At 38.5% G+C, this 19,236-nt stretch overlaps 1 protein-coding gene across 3 annotated transcripts in view; it reads right to left on the bottom strand.

Moving 5' to 3' along the window:
- Positions 1–19,236, bottom strand: part of SPHKAP (SPHK1 interactor, AKAP domain containing) — a 185,953-nt gene that overhangs the window by 139,137 nt on the left and 27,580 nt on the right. For all 3 annotated transcript variants that reach the window (XM_008259275.5, XM_008259274.5, XM_008259276.5), the window contains one exon: positions 5,322–5,427. In XM_008259275.5, the coding sequence (XP_008257497.2) occupies positions 5,322–5,427 (106 nt within the window). The remainder of the gene's footprint in view (positions 1–5,321; positions 5,428–19,236) is intronic.

Genomic DNA, 19,236 nt, shown 5'->3' with positions numbered 1-19,236 from the left:
CTGTGAAGTAAAGCATGGATTGAAAATGTCCAGCTATTGTGGAAACATGACATTGAATATAAAGTTTTCAAAGTAGAAGGAAATCTAATAGATATTGAAGAGGACACATCACATGTTATGTTCATATTAGTTTTAAAATTCTTTAAGTGAGTTTTGTCTTGAGTAAAGACCATTTACTTGAGATCAATTGATATTTGTTAAGCATATGAGACAAGGACTTACCTGAACTTTTTCTTATGTGAGCAACACATTAACCCTAAAGGATCTGAGTTAAAAAGGGTGGCACCAGTGGCCTAAAATCACACAGTAAAAAGAGAAACCTTAGCTATAATTCAGGTCTTTAGATTCTAAATTTGGAGTTGTTACATAACATCCCACTGCTTCTTTAGAGATAACAAGATTAGATTCATAATAAAGCTTTTATTAAGACCTTTCACTTAACATTTAACAAATACCAAAGAATAACATTTATAGGCATTTAGCTCATTTAATGGAAAGAGAAATGCCTATGGCAGCTACAATTCTAGGGATACTGGGAAGAATTTCTAAAGTCCTCTTTCAACTATCAACTCTCCAATTTTTTTTTGTTCCAGTGTTTTGTAATTCCATCATATCAATGTATTACTTTGGGGAATCACACAAAAACTTTCTCTAGGTCCTTGTGCCAATTAAATTAGTATGGCACAGGTAATCTCATGCTTTAATTGTGATGGACTGATAATGCTTGCTTAGAATTCTGGAATAAGTAGAATTCTTAGGTCAAGTCAAGATTCAATAGGCTCAATTATCAACATCAGTTAAGGAAGAGGTTATCAGTAGAAGGGGGCAAGCATATTTTGTTTGTCACCACTACAGTAAGCTATGCAATCACTAATACATTGGTGTGGATTTGTGTGATAATTTTCCTACTTCCTAAAAAGGAAGAGGAGAGGGATAGAAGAGATAATTCCGAAACCACAGCTAGGGTGGCCATATAGCTTATTTTGTACACCTGAGCATTGTTGGGAGAAAAATAGGTCTATTAACAATCTTCCAAGGCATTCAATGGAAACTGTTACTGTGGTCTTGTTCTCTCAGCTCTCTGGAAAAGCAATTGCTCAAGTATTGAAGACTTCCTCCTTCAAATAAGTCCACTGATGTCTTTTTCCTTTCTCATAACTATAGTTTCCAGACCCTGTCTCTCTAACAACAAAAAGGAATGAAAGCAATCGTATCCCCCATAGGATTCTAAAAACTCGAAAAACGTAAATTCAATCGGCTTTCAGTTTTTCAGAGGCTAATTATCCAACTAATTCATTATCTTCTAGACTCTTGTTTCATTTCTTCTACCAGTTAATTTAGCTGGATTTCAGTTCTGAAAAGCAGGCTTGCTGGGGAAGAAGAGGAAACTACTACATGAAATGAAGCTGGGGAATTGCCAATAGGTTTCAATGATCCCTGTTAGTCATATTGCAGACTGACTGTGAAGAGTGTTGGTTCAGCTGGACAGCCTTGCTACTTGTAAGGCATAACTGTTCTTGTTACCTCTTTCCTACAGAACATCCAGTATGTGTGCATTTATAAAATAAACGTCCTCTCCCCCAGTCCCATTATCTGTGATAAAACATGGATCAATTATCACTGAAATCAGGTTGCAGTAATATGAATGTTACATATAAAATAATAAAACACATGAAATCATTCAATAATGAATGTCATTTTCTTGAGGGTCTTATTTTGGATGCAAAGAGAAATGAAAGTAGTGGGCTACTCTTTTGAAAGGAAAATAAACAACTGCAGCCTGCATGGTGTCTGACACATTGCACACAACTACTAAATAGTCCCTTAAATGCAGTTACTGTTTAAGTTTGGGAGAAATGTAGTATGGATATTAAAAAATATATTACCAATTCAGAAAGGTTTTGAATTCATTAATTTGTAGCAGCCCTTTATAAATTTGGTTGTATATCTTCAGCATCCATTCAAATCTGAATTAAGATCCACTTCCTGGCTGAATTTGTTGCTGTCAATTTCAGGTCTAAGGTCTCTATTGTCTTAGCTTTTAATACTCATAACACTTGCTGTCCCCTAATTTATATTTTGAGATATTACATAGTTATGCTACATAATTAGCTAACTTATGAATTACTGTCTGACTTTTCACAATGGAAACAATTATTATTTACCAAATCATGCTATGAAATCTTCAGAATTGGGGGCCATTTTTTATCTACCCTCATATTTTTCCTTCAAATATAATAGAGTTCTGAATGTATTAATGTTGAATCATAAGGAACTTCCTACAGTTTTTCATTTTTGATCTGTAAAAATGCAATTTTGTATGGTTCAATCTACTAATAATTGTTCAAGAAATAATGGTGGAATGAGTGGGAATACATTTACATTTTAAATTCTTATATGTAAATATATTTATATGTCTTAACACACACTGAGGAAGTCATTTAGAATTGATGACTGAGTGTCAGTTTTAATTTTTTTAATAGACAGCCTAAACAGCTCTGTCAGTTCAGGATTTTCAGAACATGAATGTTTGAAAAGAAATGAATATGACTGTCTCTATTCCAGAGAAATAACTTCTGCTGAGATAACAGCATAAATTATTAAATGTCTCAGTCTGCTAATATCTATATTAAATTATTTTGCTGGGGCTGTATGCTTACTATTTTTTTTATTTTTTGACAGGCAGAGTGGACAGTGAGAGAGAGAGAGAGAGACAGAGAGAAAGGTCTTCGTTTGCCGTTGGTTCACCCTCCAATGGCTGCCGCGGCCGGCGCACCGCGCTGATCCGCTGGCAGGAGCCAGGTACTTATCCTGGTCTCCCATGGGGTGCAGGGCCCAAGCACTTGGGCCATCCTCCACTGCACTCCCTGGCCACAGCAGAGAGCTGGCCTGGAAGAGGGGCAACCGGGACAGAATCCGGCACCCTGACCGGGACTAGAACCTGGTGTGCCAGTGCCGCAAGGCGGAGGATTAGCCCAGTGAGCCGCGGCGCCGGCTGTATGCTTATTGATAGAAATTATTCTGATAGAACTGGATGTCAAGGTCTGGGAATCTGGTTTAATTCCTTTCAAATACTGCACAGGGAGGGTGTTTGGTATTTCAGTGAAGACCCTTCAGCTACTGATTCCAAGTTCCTTCTAATGTGCACCCTGGGAGGTAGCAGGTGATGACTCACATTGTGGCCTTCCCGTACCCACGTGGAAGACCCAGATCGAGTTCCTGGCTCCTGACTTCAATCTGCCCTAGCTCTGGACTTTGCAGGCATTTAGAGACTGAACTATCAAGGGGAGATCTCTGCTTGTCTGTTTTTCAAATAAATGAAGAAAAATAAAACATATTTTAAAAATACTACACAAGCTCTAATCAATTAGCATCTAATTATTTTAAAAATTAGAATGAATTAAAATGTTCAGTTTTGTGAAATTTAAAACATCTGGTGAAGCTTTTATAATATGTAGCTACAGAATTTAATAGAATATGCCTAAGGCTTAGAGACCTTAGCTATTTTTTATTTCTTTCAAAAATAACTCAAAATCATTTTCAATGATACTTCTTCAGTTTTCTGCATTAAAGACTAAAATTTCTAGCACTGACTCTTCCATAGGAGTTTTATGACATGGAAGAATAACATCACAGAACATGTGCAGAAGAATGTGTGCAAATATTTATGCTTACTACTACTTTTCTATGACTACCTAATTTCTAGTGCAGGTATCTGTTACTTTCTTTAATAGTTGCAAGCTGGAAGATCCATGGAAGCCATACAACCATAGGATAAGCATAGCTGCTTAACAGATGCAGTAATCAAGAAATGGATACATGTGAGGGGGCTTCAAAACAGTCATGGAAAATGGTACTAAAGACAAGTTTATTTTGGCACAAAAAGGGTTGAATCCCATACTTTAAAATATAATACACATGTACATGAATTTTTGAAGATCCCTCATATTATGTGTACATAATAATATATTTATATATAATACATATATCTAAACTGCATATTAGATACTTATACATAGTTTACCTACATATGCAATATGTTTGGTATCAGAATTTGGCTTAACTTACATCTGTAATATTTTTATAATTACTTTTTTGCAATAAATGAAATAATCCAGTGTGACTTCCTTTGTGCTTGGGTTAGAAGAAACATATTCTCTTCTGGAATCAGTGTCAAATAATGATGTACATATCAGGTGGCCAACCTTGGGTATTTTTCTTTATGTTTCTAGGCTTTTGTTGGATTGATTGGGAAAATGAAGTAGCTGAGTGATTTTGTTATTCAAATGGCAACTTTTTTTGCTAGCTGTTTTAAAGTAAGATTATTATATGATATTCAGAAATGTAATTTGGCTTCTGTTAATAACATAAGTCAAGGAGACTCTAGGAAAACAACAAAAGGAGAACAGTCATGAAATTTTCTTAGACTCAGACTTTGGAAGGCGTTTTTTGTATTTTTGAAGTTTTTTAAATTTACATGAGATGAACAAATTTCATGTATTTCATATTAGAGATTTAAGAACATAATGAGGGGCCAGCGTGGTGGTATAGCAGATAAAGATGCCACCTGCACTACCAGCATCCCATATAGGCTCCTGTTTGTGTCCTGGCTGCTCCACTTCCAATCCACATCCTTGCTAATAGTCTGGGAAAGGCAGTGGAAGATGGCTCAAGTGCTTGGATCCCTGATCCCTTTGTAGGAGACCTGGAACAAGCTCCTGGCTCCCCACTTCAGCCTGGTCCAACCCTGGCCTTTATGGCCATCTAGGGAGTGAACAATTGTATGCAAGATTCTCTCTGTTTCTCCCTCTCTTTGGAACTCGGACTTTCAAATAAATAAAAAAAATTTGGAAAAAAAGCATAATAATACTTCCCACCCTACCCTCTTTCCCATCCACACTCCCACCTACTCTCCTCCTTCCGTTCTTATATTTTCCATAACATACTTTTAATTCAATAAATTTTCTGATTTTTCATTGATTTAATTAATTGTGATTGATTTTACTGTCACAAGTCCTCAAAGCCTGTGAGGAATTTTCGGAAAGCAGATGCAATCGGTGAGGTTGAGAAGAGGTCCTTGGGAAGAAATTGGGGTTGTCGGGGGATAATAATGGGGGCTTGTGATTGTCAGGTTTTGCTTCTTAAAACTGCTCAAGTTTTCTGGTCATGTTTTAATGTCACCGGGACTTATTTGGGAAGGGAAAATGTGGGTCATTTGCTTGTTATAGATATTTTGATGTCAGAAAAAGTGCTTGAGAGGTTGAACTCAAGTAGTGTCTAAGTTCATCTGGTGAGAAGAAAGTAGGATAAGGCAAGGTTACCTTTTTACAGGCTGTGATGGAGCCACCCAGACTGCCTCCTGAGCCGCCGCTGCTGCTGCCCTGCTGTGCTTCTGAACTTTCGAACATCAGTGGTGACTCCAACTTGCTGTTTGTGCCCCAAAACACAAAAGAGAACAGAGCATAATCCGGTGAGTCATCTCCATATTTAGAAGTGTATGAATTAAACACCATGTGGCTTATCAAAATCATCTTTTCTGATTGCATGAAGCACTGAAAATCCTTTCACTGAAATGAACATTTCTTTGTTGGGTACCCTTTTGTAATTGGGAAGCCACGATAGACTACCCTATTATGATTATAAAACTGCAACCCACTGCCTTCCACAGTGCTTAGATGCACAGAATTGTATCCATCTGACTTCTAGCAATGTTAGCATCTTTTCTTATGCAAGCAGTTTTAAAATAAAGTACTTTCAATTATCACACTAATTACCCTCTGTCAACACATTATAAAATATCTATGCTATTTTTAAATAAAAGCAAAACATAATGTTAAGCAGGGTTCATGATAGTACCATGAAAAGTTGTGGACTTTAGAAAGTGCAGGTTATCCCTTTGTCATCTGTGTGGCTGGAGATAGTCCCTTAATTTCTCTGCCCCTAAAATTCTACTTATACTCTTCCCTTTATCCCTATCAAGCCTTAGTGGGACTGATTGTGTAAGACTGTATAAATACTTTAAAAACGTTGAGGTTATCTCTATATTGTCAAGAAGTGATAAAATGGCAATTATTGCCAAATTTGCTTTTATAACATGACTAGAAATTTAAAACTGAGCCTCTTACAAATACAGAAAGTCCTCTGAAACTTTTAAGTATTTCTAAACATTCATCTTCTGAAAACATGCTAGTTTGAAATTTAAAAATGTACTGGCATCTCAAGTCTACACAGTTTTTATTTTTGTTGTTGTTGACCACATGAAACATGTATAATTCATTTAAATACTTTTTAAAAATATGATCTAACAGTCCTGTATATAATTTTCATTTTTCTTTTCTCTTTTTTACCCAGAAACTTTTTTAAAGTATAGAAACTTCATGCATTTCATCAATACAACGTTTGAAACATAGTTATTTTTCCCACCCTACCTGCCCTTCCACCTGCACTCCCACGCTTCTTCCTCTTCTCTCTCCTATTCCCATTCTTATTTTTTACTAAGATCTATTTTCAATTAACTTTATACACATAAGATTAATTCTATACTAATAAAGAGCTCAACAAATAGTATGAAAAAAATATTCCTCAACAGTCAAAACAGGGGTTGTTTGGCAGGCGCCGTGGCTCACTTGGCTAATCCTCCACCTGCGGCACCAGCACCCCGGGTTCTAGTCCCAGTTGGGGCACCGGGTACTAGTCCCGGTTGCTCCTCTTTCAGTCCAGCTCTCTGCTGTGGCCCGGGAGGGCAGTGGAGGATGGCCCAAGTGCTTGGGTCCCTGCATCTACATGGGAGACCAGGAGGAAGTACCCAGCTCCTGGCTTCAGATTGGCACAGCGCCAGGTATAGCAGCCACAGATCAGTGAGAACATGTGGTATGATATTCGTCCTTTTGGGACTGGCTTATTTCACTAAGTATAAAAATTTCCAGTTGCACCCACATAGAAATAGCACATACAAGATCAAATAACCAGTGTATTTTTAATTAATATGTAACTCTCATGTTTCAAGTGTATTAGTCAGTTTTCATCACATTGCAATTAGCCATAAGTCAAACACTGTCCTAGTGTAGTCTGTTGGCATTTTCATTAATTACTGTGGGTGACACTTTTTAAATGATTATTGATAGCATGATATAGCAAATGATAGACTCAGCAAAAATCATCCAGAATAATTCAAGTAAAATATATTTTATTTTAAATTTTCACATAATATTTTCTGAGTAATTGTTACCTTGAGGAGGAGAATGGCATAAATGAAATAAAATATTTATTTGACTGAGGAGAAAGAGAGAAAGGAAGCAAGGAAAGAAGGAAGGAGAAGGAGGGAGTGGAGGACATGGGCTCCATTTATTGGCCATTAATACCTAGCTACTCTGCCACCTAGCTTTTCTGGATCTCGGCCTCTTCATTTACAAATCACATCTCAGAATAAACTATGCACGTTTCCTGTAGCTCTGGAAGTCACTTGCAATATTTCACAGAAGTTCTGAGTCCTATTTTTACAGATTTCTTACAATATTGGGCCCATAACATCTTCAGCTGTCACCTAAATATGACTTCATCTCAAAGCCAATTGCAGATGCTTCAAAGCCAAACAGGTATCCTTGTTAGGTTCCACATCACATACATGTGGAAGATGAGACCATAGACCAAGCTAACTGGATCATAATACCTTGACCTTGAACTGTTTATATTATTTCTTCTAGAAACCATTCAAGTCCTATGTGCAGGAACTTAGAGAGAAAGGGTGTAGCATCCCCACAACTCTTTATCCTCTTGCTCTATGTACCCCAACTAGCTATGGTGAGTTAGTGATCACTTCCATCCAGGCCATTCCAGACTTACGTCCCCCACTTAGGACAGTACAGGCAGGGTTAGTGACCCAGGAAGTGAAAGTAGGTAGGCTGAGAAGTTAGGCTGCTCATTTCTGTCTTCCTTCCTTCCTTCCTTCCTTCCTTCCTTTCTTTCTTTCTTTTTTTTTTTTTTTTTACAGGCAGAGTGGACAGTGAGAGAGAGAGACAGAGAGAAAGGTCTTCCTTTTGCCATTGGTTCACCCTCCAATGGCTGCCATGGCCGGTGCGCTGTGGCCGGTGCACCGCGCTGAGCTTCTCCTGGTCTCCCATGGGGTGCAGGGCCCAAGCACTTGGGCCATCCTCCACTGCACTCCCTGGCCACAGCAGAGAGCTGGCCTGGAAGAGGGGCAACCAGGATAGAATCTGGCACCCCGACCGGGACTAGAACCCAGGGCTGCTCATTTCTGATACAAAACAGTCGGAACAGCACTGCAGTGAACTCTGACTTCTCTGGAGGGAATCTCAGTAACTCCGGCAGAGCTGATTTTGTTCACAATCATGGGGGTACTTTGAAAATAGGTAAAAGTAAAAGATCAACTTTGAAAATGATTTAGTTGTTGATAAAGCACCTTTTATACAGTGTGGACAACTGCTGCAGAACTCCTCACATACACCTCCAAGTTTAAGAACTGGTAACATCTAATTGAAAGGAAGACATGACAAGTCTACCCAGAGGCATGATGATGTGAAAGTCCTTCTTTTTAAGGTGACTGTGAGGTATTAGGTGCTAATGAAAGTGCAGAAGATTTTATTGTTTATGAGAAGGGCTCACGACATTTGTTCTAACTATAAGCCGGGACAGTATTAATAAATTAATAAATATGTTTAAATATGTATGTATAAATGGCAATATGATGGTACTTCCAAAAATCACGGGAATGGAATTAAAAGTTTACTTTAGTGCAAAAAGTTTTGAAATCCATGCATAGTTGTTTTTCCACAATAAGCCTTTTCAATGAACATTTTGAAAACCCCTTCTATTTCTAATTGTGGTGAGAATTAAATGAGAAATTAGAGCCCCTGATGGGACAAAAACATCAGTGCATTCTTAACAGTAAGTGTGACACACCTGCACTACACCAATACCGAAAGCAATAACAACTTCTCATCTCCAAAGACACATGGTATATCACTTTAAAGTTCTCTAACACCCAAAAAAAGATGTATAAGGAGGCTTTCTATTAAATCACATGATACAGATGTGAATTTACAGTAGAACACAGCCCAGTCTTTTCCCACCTGTTGAGATTAGGATGGAATATTTACGGTATTTGCAGAGATGTTCTCAGAGAGGCAGAACACTTGCAGTTATGAAGGTAGTAGGGACAGCAGTGACATAAAACTCATACATTTATTAAGATATGTACAAATTGATACTTAAAAAAACACTGTCAAGGTACAGTGCAGCCTTGTAACTTACTTCTAATGGGAAACAGTGCAAATTCTTCCTAGAGACATTTGCCTATGATTTTGACGAGTGTTGACAAAATATATTAAGAACAACTTTTCCAGACTGATCTTACGCAGAAACTGTTAAATATGTTTCAATGAGGAGATCTATCAAGGTAGGAAAGAAAGAAAAAATGGATTTGAGGAGGCTGTGTTGTGGCATAGTGGATTGAGCTGCCTCCAGCAATATCAGCATCATATATGGCCCTTGTTCATGTCCTGACTGCTTCACTTCCAATCCAGCTCTCTGCTACCACACCCGAGAAAGCAGCAGAAGATGGCCCAACTTCGTGGGCCCCTGCCACCCATGTGGGAGACCCAAATGAAGTGCCAGGCTTCTAGCTCAGCCTGGTCCTGCCCTGGCTATTGTGGTCATTTGGGAAGTACACCAGTATATTAGGATCTTACATCTTCTATCTTTCCCTCTCTCTACATAACTCTGCCTTTTAAATAAATAAATCTCAGAAAAAGACAGACTTATAAATAGTAAGTTTAAAACAGGCTTCTATAAAGCAATCTTTTCATAGAAAAATGTCAACTATGAACAAATGTGTTATCTTTCCACCAATCTGCAACCATCAATGATTCATTCACTGTGAATAAGTAGGTCACTGTCAAAAATGTACTAGGAAGTAGGAAATTTTTGAGAGGGGAGAGAGAGAGAGAAAGAGAGAGAGATCCAATTTTCTGGAAATTCAGTTAACTAAAAATTACTACTCAAAGTTTTGTCCACAAACCACAGAAGTTAGTATCATCCAGAAGTTGGTTAGATGCCTAGGAACTCAAGCCCCTCCCTAGAATGAGTCAGAATATGAATTTTGATATTAAACGAAGCTAATTTATATGACCATTAAAGTTTGAGAAGCACTAATTCAACTAATAAACTGAACACGCATTCTCATTTGCTCTTGGGACTTTGTGCATGACGATGTTACTTCTTTTAGGAACATTCTTCCTAGTCCTTCTCCTTCCTCCTTGATATTGCTACTCTTGGGTCTCAGTTTAGCAGCTGCCTCTGGCATATCCTTCCTCCCTCCCTTACCAAGGAGACCTCTGTTCATTTCCAACATATCTTCAAGACCTTTTGCACATGCAAATGCACAGTTCCTTCTATTCCATATCTACATATTCCCACTCCCATTCCAACCCAAGGAGTGAGATAGGCACTCTTCTTGTGTGTTCCCAAAGCATCCTAAGCCATATGCTGTCATAACACTTGTCAAAAAGTGATATAATTTTGTACTATTTTCAGTGCTGCTCCCTTCCCCCCATTAACCTATAAATTCTAAAACAACAAGGAGTGCTCAGGACCAAGGACAGCGCTAGACAGCGCTAGATGCCCAACAAGCATTTATTGAGATTCCTTGTTCTTATCTATCTGAGCATTCTGGTTAACCCCAGAAGACTGGGCCCACACAAGTGCTTGAATTCCATGCTAGATTGTCTGTAGCAGTGACAGATGGTGTGATAAGCCATTAAGAAGATAATTTAAAGAATTTCCCAGGATAGTTCTAAAGAAAAAGGATCCTGCTGCTCTTGTTATTAAAATGTCAAGTAAACACAGTGTCAAGTTAAACAATTTTAAGAGTCTTAAAGATAAGATTTGCTCTTGCCTTCTCTCCACTTAAAGAACGCTTTCAGTGGAGTATAGTAATTATTCCTTTGATTGTGTCAATCCTATTAAGGATATCTACTGTTGAGCTTAACACCAAATCCTTTAATCTCAACACTGGAGAAAAAATAAAAACTCTAATCTATCAGAAGAGAACTTAAGCAATGAATTGAGATGCTCTCATTAAAATAAATTTAATTGCATACTACAACAAAGAATTTTGGGGATTTAAAACTATGTCTTCACACAGTTTAAGATGAAAGTTTACTTACATGAATGTCCTTATTTTATTCTCATTCAAAGGGATTTACTTGTTACTAAAGTCAAGGTTTAAGTCAATCTTTCAAAAATTGATTAGTTCTAAACACTGCATGATATGTTAATGTCTCCTACTTCATCCTCTGATGAATCTGTTGGCAGACTCCTTTCTGGACCAGACATTAGTAAGGCTTCCTTCAGCACTCTTCTGAATGAGGCCTGGGCCTTCATCTGCTGAGCCCAGTTATAGCAAAGTAGCCTGCTATGTCAGTTTATCAAGAATCCCCTACTATTGATAAGATGATATACTTCTGCATCCTATACTTTTGATGGGTTAGCTTTAGCAAGAATACTGTTCATCCAACATAGCAAGAATTTCTCTACTCTTTTTTATGTTTTTAAATATTTTATTTTTTTAAACTTTTATTTAATAAATATAAATTTCCAAAGTACAACTTTGAATTATAGCAGCTTTTCCCTCCATCACTTCCCTCCCACCCACAACAATCCCATCTCCCACTCCCTCTCCCATCCCATTCTTCATCAAGATTCACTTTCAATTATCTTTATATACAGAAAATCAACTTAGTATATACTAAGTAAGGATTTCAACATACTGCACCCACAATGATACACAAAGTATAAAGTACTGTTTGGGTAGTAGTTTTACTGTTAATTTGCATAGTACAACACATTAAGGATAGAGGTTCTACATGGGGGGTAGGTACACAGTGACTCCCATCATTGATTTAACAATTGAAACTCTTATTTATGACATCAGTAATCACCCCAGGCTCTTGTCATGAGCTGCCAAGGCTATGGAAGTCTCTTGAGTTTGCCAACTCCTATCTTGTTTAGACTTGTTTAGACAAGTGGAAGTTCTCTCCTCCCTTCAGAGAAAGGTACCTCCTTTTTTGATGGCCTATACTTTCCTCTGTGATCTCACTCACAGAGATCTTTCATTTAGGGTTTTTTTTTTCCCCACAGTGTCTTGGCTTTCCATGCCTGAGAAACTCTCATGGGCTTTTTAGCCAGATCTGAATGCTTAAGGGCTGATTCTGAGGCCAGAGTGCTGTTTAAGGCTTTTGCCACTCTATGAGTCTGCTGTGTATCCTGCTTCCCATGTAGGATCATTCTCTCCTTTTTAATTCTATCAATTATTATTTGCAGACACTGGTCTTTTTTATTTAATCCCTTTGACACTTAATCCTATCTTTTTGATCAATTATGAACTTAAACCGATCACTTTAACAAGTAAGATGGCATTGGTACATGCCACCTTGATGAGATTGAATTGGAATCTCCTGGCATATTTCTAGCTCTACCATTAGGGGTAAGTGACCATGTGCTGAACTGTACATCTCTTCCCTCTACTCTTGATGGCTCCTCTTAGTAATTTTTATCCACTGATTCCTTCATTCTGCCTATATGCTATAAATCTCTAAGTGTCCTGTTGTAATGGGAGTTGAGCTCAATTCTATACTGACATATCTTACTTATACTACAGTAGTTTGCAAAAAATCTGTTGTGCCATTTTTAACAATTATCCAGTGCAATTTTTTTCTTTAGTCTTTCATCCTCTAGTTATGAAGTTTCTCCATCTCTCCATTAAATTTGTCACCAACTTATTAGTAGTTGGAAAACAGATAGTGTCTTTACTAATTCTATAGAATTTTAGTAAATGAATCAGAGGAAACAGCCAACCCAACCTTAAAAATATTTAACAACTGTCATTATGTATCCTATTTCAGTATTTAAAGATGACTGAATAAATTCCAGACTTTTCAATCTCCTAAATGAGTAAAATAAAAGTAACAAAGCAACAAAGTAGCATGCCTCTTATTTTCCCAAATAAGGACATTAAAAAAAGAAAAACCTTAACTACCTCAGCTTTCACCATTGTTTGTAAAGAAAGGGCATTGCAATAATGTAATAAAACTGTGTGACATATTATCTAAGAATGAATGATTTTTTTAAATAGTTGATACATTTTTAACATCACTTTTGTCCTCCAATGAGTGAAATTGTGTTACAATTCTGAGTTTAGGTACACTTTTGTGAAGTACTGAGGGATGACATAAAAAGAATATGAATGGGTCATTCATGATTAGTCATGAAACAAGTGGCTTGTTAGCAGCAAGAATGGCTCCAGATGAGCAAAAATCTAATTCTTTCTTAACTATCAAAAAAAGACAAAAAAAAAAACCCCAAAGACATGAACATAAAATTTAGGATATGATATGTAAATACCACTGGTTGGTAAACTCTTTATTTCCAGCACTAGTTGTGTTTAAGTCTATTCTACTGAAAACTTCTTGAATATTGTTAAATGAAGACATTTTTATTCAGGCAATTCTACATCTATCAAGTACATCCAGTGAAATATGAAGCCTTAACTTAAACAGATACTCCGTGAGATAACTGGATTACAATAAAAATCAAATAATAGACTTCCGAATGTAAGAAAAGGACTATACTTCCTAGCAAAAGGTTATTGGTGATTATGCACACAATATAAAAATGACATTTATGGAGCAACCTTCTGTGTGTCTGATAATGTGCTTTGCAAATTCATATTATCTTTTTGGATAATTTTATTTATCTGGCTAAATTTAAGACATATCAAATTTATATTCCAAATAAAAATGTATAACTTAATTTATGAAAATAGTGTTATTTTTTACTGCTAGTTTACATTATTATAAGTATATATTTATAAGCACAATACTTCAGAATTCAATGATATAATACTAAGCACTAAGTCTTTCTTCCCTCTCTCAGGACCTCAAGGTCATCGGCACCAGAAAATATGGAATGTTGATCAGATGAGTAAAAGACCAGGTAATATTTTCCATTTTAGTTGAATGCTTTAATTGGATATTCCCATTTTAATTCAGTATTTGTATCTGATATTTTGGGCTTTTAAAAATGAATAGCAGTATGTTCCTCTTCAGTCAGTTGTCTTTAAAAATAAATAATTATTTCTCATTCATTTACAGAAAATTTCAGAGGTCCTTGAAGCATTTGTGTGAATCGATCATTATTGCTGTGGATTTATACAAAATGCCTGCCTCCAGGGTTCCTGCCAAATGTGTGTATTGAAGACATTATAATTTCCTGAATTTTCTTCTCATCTTGACCTAGACTTCCTTGATATAGAATAGTTCAGAGGTTCATTTAAAAAAAAATTCTTCATAGAGCATTAAAAACTGTAAAAATAAAATTCGTCTAAATTTAATAACATCTGTACTCTCAAAATCTGCTACTATCTTGGTTTCTTTGGTAAGAATTTCAATCAGTAATATTCTATACTGTTCTACTTCATGTCAAAGCAAACTCTGAACATTTTAAAAACTTCCCTGTCTTTTCGCCTGTTCATTCAGGGCCAGAGAAGCTTCTTCCTCTCGAACAACAGCACCCAGTCGCACTCTCTGCAGTGACAGGGGTGTTCTTGGTCAGCCTTGTCCAGAACCCCAGCTGGTGGCCGCATGCAGCTGCTGAACACTGCAGATGTGGCTAGTGTGATGGGGCAGCTGAATCACTGATCATTAAGGCAATGACTTGAAGTGAAATAATCCCATGCAGCTGGTGGTGCTGGTGATGATCAGTGCAGCCCTTGAGCTCTCTTGACCTTACAGGTTCTTTTGTATTTATAATCTTTTTTATTTTTTGACAGGCAGAGTGGACAGTGAGAGAGAGAGAGACAGAGAGAAAGGTCTTCCTTTGCCGTTGGTTCACCCTCCAATGGCCGCTGCGGCCGGCGTGCTTCAGCCGGCGCACCGCGCTGATCCGATGGCAGGAGCCAAGTACTTCTCCTGGTCTCCCATGGGGTGCGGGGCCCAAGGACTTGGGCCATCCTCCACTGCACTCCCTGGCCACAGCAGAGAGCTGGCCTGGAAGAGGGGCAACCAGGACAGAATCCAGCACCCCGACCGGGACTAGAACCCAGTGTGCCGGCGCCGCAGGTGGAGGATTAGCCTAGTGAGCCATGGCGCCGGCTTGTATTTATAATCTTATGCGAAGAAGCTATCCAGAATAAAGCCTCCTTTCATTCTAGCACTTTAGCACCTGATGTGGGCCAAGCTCCGTGCTGCTGATTCAGGAAAGACAGCTCCACACCCCTACACACTACACTGGGAGGATTCCTTGTCTGTAGCACCCAGGGCATTTGGAAAAGTAGCTGGATAGCATAGTGGGCAGAGCAGCCGACATTAACAACCTGCTTTCCCTGGAATGAGATCTGTGAGGGAGGAAATAAAGAGATGCAGACAAGCCAAGTGCACCTGTCTCAAGTTCCTCCTTTCCGTAGTTAGAGTTCCAAGAAGTTCAGCGGAAGGTGGGCTGAAAATCTAGGTGTAGGCTGCACCTATATTACACACTAGCTGGAAAGCATTTACAAATGGAGAAAGGCCTATATTTTGTCCTTGAAGTGGAAACCAAGTATAACTTCCTAGGTTCTCACCAAATAACATTCCTTTAGTTTTGGCTTCTGAGCTAAGTGCATAGAAGGGTTAGGATTAGTACATTTGTGAGCCCATTACTGAAGCTTTGTGGTTCACGCTAGGTCTATACTACTTGCTAGGAAGGCTTCATCAGAAAACAGATATCAGGGGCCAGCGTTGTGGTGTAAAGTTGCCACCTGCAGTGGGCTCTGGTTCAAGTCCCAGTTGCTCCACTTCTGAGCCAGCACTCTGCTATGGCCTGGGAAAGCAGAAGATGGCCCAAGTCCCTGAGCCCCTGCACCCACATGAGAGACCCGGAAGAAGCTCCAGGCTCCTGGCTTCAGATCAGCCCAACTCTGGCCATTGAGGCCATTTGGGACATATATTATCTTTCACTAAAGAGATGATGCCAAGTGATGCTCTAATTGATTTAATCACTGTTGCTCAGATTTATTGGCCTTCCATCCTAAAAACTGTTTCAACATCTCTGGCTTTGCTAAGACCCCAAGAAGTTGTTTTGAATCTATAACTCATCACTGAGAAAAGGAGCTTATAAGATAATACTGTGGTTTAGCATTTTCTTCCTTCCTTTTGTTAATGGGAGTTATGAAGAAGTTTTTTTCCATAGTCTGTGACCTATAAATGGTGTGTATAAAACATTATTTTAATGTAAGACTGTGAGCATATATCATGGTTGCTAAGTTAAAATGCATGAATATATATTTATACATGAATACTACCAGATGCTGATTACAGATACTTATCCCCAAAGTTTTGTGTTTCTGAAAATATTTTAGGTGTACATTTATTTGGATAATTAAAAATATTCTGTCTTTGCATTCTGCTGCATCTAGACTTTAGTTCAGACTCATTCAGATTATCTGTGATAGTAACTGTCTTAACTCGCTATAGTTTCTGTTCTTCACAAACCCCCAGGGCAGGTGCCTCACTCTGTTATTCAATCTTCTCCATGCAAGTTCTAATAAAATTTGCCATCATTTAATATATATCAGCTACTCAATACCCTATAGTTTTGCATAGTGATCAAGTTAACATATACTCCAGGGTTAGACTGCAGCTAAAATAACAGAGCCAAGATTTGACCTGCTACTCTTAATACTCTACCATGTTATATTCTACTTTACCATTTCTTCAAATTCTTTCCCTCTATGACAATGCCTTCAAGTGCAATGTATCCAGTTCTCAGAGATGTGGCATTCAAAAATCTAGGTTCTAGTTTTTCATCCAACACTTACAAGAGAGATGAAACTGGAGATGTTACTCAAACCTTTGTAAACCTTAATCTTTCTTCTGTAAAACACATGGCACCTAGCAGAAGGTTTGTCACAGGCCTGTTGTGGTGGGGACATGGCATTATCTCCTGCACAGTAGTAGCGTAGCACTCAATATTAAACTGAGAAAAGTTACCATGGTAGAATCTTTAATTTATTTACTCTCAAGAGTAATAAATACATTTCAGCCTATTTTGATATTAAGTTAAATAATGCATGGATTTGAATATATGCATAAATATTTATTATAGTGACTTTTCTCAGACCTGGACTTCTAAAATATGTACAAAAAGATGTCTATACTTATGCTCAATCTTGACTGTTTTCATGAACTTAAGAATAAATAATAATAAGGACTTTTCAAATCAGAGAATTTATGCAATGAGTCTAAGATTATACAAAAATGTGGCCTATTTAGGAACACAGTTTTGTATCTGTCAATATGGGAACTATCAAGATATTTAAAACAATGTTCCAAACTTTACAGATTAATGGGGCATTGGTGAAAACCTGCATTGAAAGTGTTTTTCTGGCACCGGCGCTGTGGTGCATCAGGTTAATGCCCAGGCCTGAACCATAGGCATCCCATATGGATGCCAGTTTGAGACCCGGCTGCTCCACTTCCGATCCAGCTCTCTGCTGTGCCCTGGGAAGGCAGTAGAAGACGGCCCGAGTCCTTGGGCCCCTGCACCCATGTGGGAGACCTGGAAGAAGCTCCCGGCTCCTGGCTTCAGATCGGCGCAACTCCAGCCGTTGCAGCCATATGGGGAGTGAACCATAGGATGGAAGACCTCTCTCTCTCTGCCTCTCCTGTGTAACTCTGATTTCAAGTAAATAAATAAATAAATATTTAAAAAAAGAAAGTATTTTTCTAGGAAAGTAGTTGCATTACTGAAATGGTATGTTGCTAGGCAAACATTTAATAAGACTCAAGAGAGCCTGGCATTTGGCTTTTATTTCATGTCCCACAAACAGAACATCATGGCACTCAAGTAAGGACATGCTACTCAGGGAAGGAATGTGTGGGAATCGGACTTGGACTGCGCCAGTGGATCCGTTACATCGAATGGAAGCTATGTGAAAATGGTATAATGAAGCGAAGCGGAGTAAGACAGAAAAGATAAGATGTGGGTGGGCATGTGAAGAATGCGGGCAAAAGCCATTCCGGTGTGTCTGCTGATTGCTATGTAGGCAGGAGATGCTGAAAGATCTTTGTTCATAAATAAATGAAGGGATGAATTTTGTTGGTCTCTCCATTCCGGAAAACTGTTAAGTCATTTTGCTAAACCAGATACTTCACTTTTGGTAGCATAAATTCACAACTTTTCTGAAAAACTATCTGGACATACTTTTCACAATTCTCATCCATGCATACCTGTTACCCATCAATGCCTTTGTTAGGAATCTGTTCTATAGAATAGACAAAAAATAAAGACCATGATATTCAATTTATTATTATTAATAGGAAAAAAACTGGATAGTTGATAATACATTCACCAATAGGTTCATTGATAGAGGTGGTAAGCAGGCATTAAGAGTCCTCCTCCTTGGGCCAGTGCCATGGCTCACTTGGTTAATTCTCCACCTGTGGAGCCGGCATCCCATATGGGAGCTGGGTTCTAGTCCCAGTTGCTCCTCTTCTAGTCCAGCTCTGTGCTGTGGCCTGGGAGGGCAGTGGAGGATGGCCAAAGTGCTTGGGCCCCTGCACTCACATGGGAGACCAAGAAGAGCACCTGGCTCCTGGCTTCAGATCGGCATAGCTCCAGCCATAGCGACCATTTGAGGGGTGAACCAATGGAAGGAAGACCTTTCTCTCTCTCCCTCTCACTGTCTAAAACTCTACCTGTCAAAAAAAAAAAAATCCTCCTCCTCCCAAAATGTCATGGGAAAATGCTCCCACATTAAATGAACACAGTTGTAGACAAAATGTTAGAATTACTATTGACATGGGTGATGTCCATTTAGATACAATTGATGGGTCATTTCTGTGCATAAACTTGCAGTCACTATATTTCAGTTCAAGCAAAATTTGTCATTGCCAAGGAGTGCAAAGGACTCCCTGCCAGCTGTGATCTCTCCTAGGCATCCTGTCTCCCTTTCTTCACTGGGGCCACAAAGGCCTGCCTGCTTTTCGTAAAATTCAGACTTAAATTCTTCCCCAGGCCCTGCCTCTGCCAGGAATGCTCTGAGCCCAGAAATCTGCACAGCTCATGCCATCACTTCCTTCAGGTCATTCTCAAACCCCACCTTCTAGATGAGGCCTCTCCTAACCACCCCATGTCCAACTGCCAGCCAGGCTTCTCCACATCTGGCTTTCCAATATCCCCTGCTCT

This window comes from Oryctolagus cuniculus, chromosome 3 (assembly GCF_051225735.1).
Source record: "Oryctolagus cuniculus isolate XC-2025 breed Fujian yellow rabbit chromosome 3, ASM5122573v1, whole genome shotgun sequence".
In the NCBI taxonomy this organism is placed as follows: domain Eukaryota; kingdom Metazoa; phylum Chordata; class Mammalia; order Lagomorpha; family Leporidae; genus Oryctolagus; species Oryctolagus cuniculus.
Note: the sequence above shows the minus strand (reverse complement) of the source record. Positions and strands in the feature narration are given on the sequence as shown.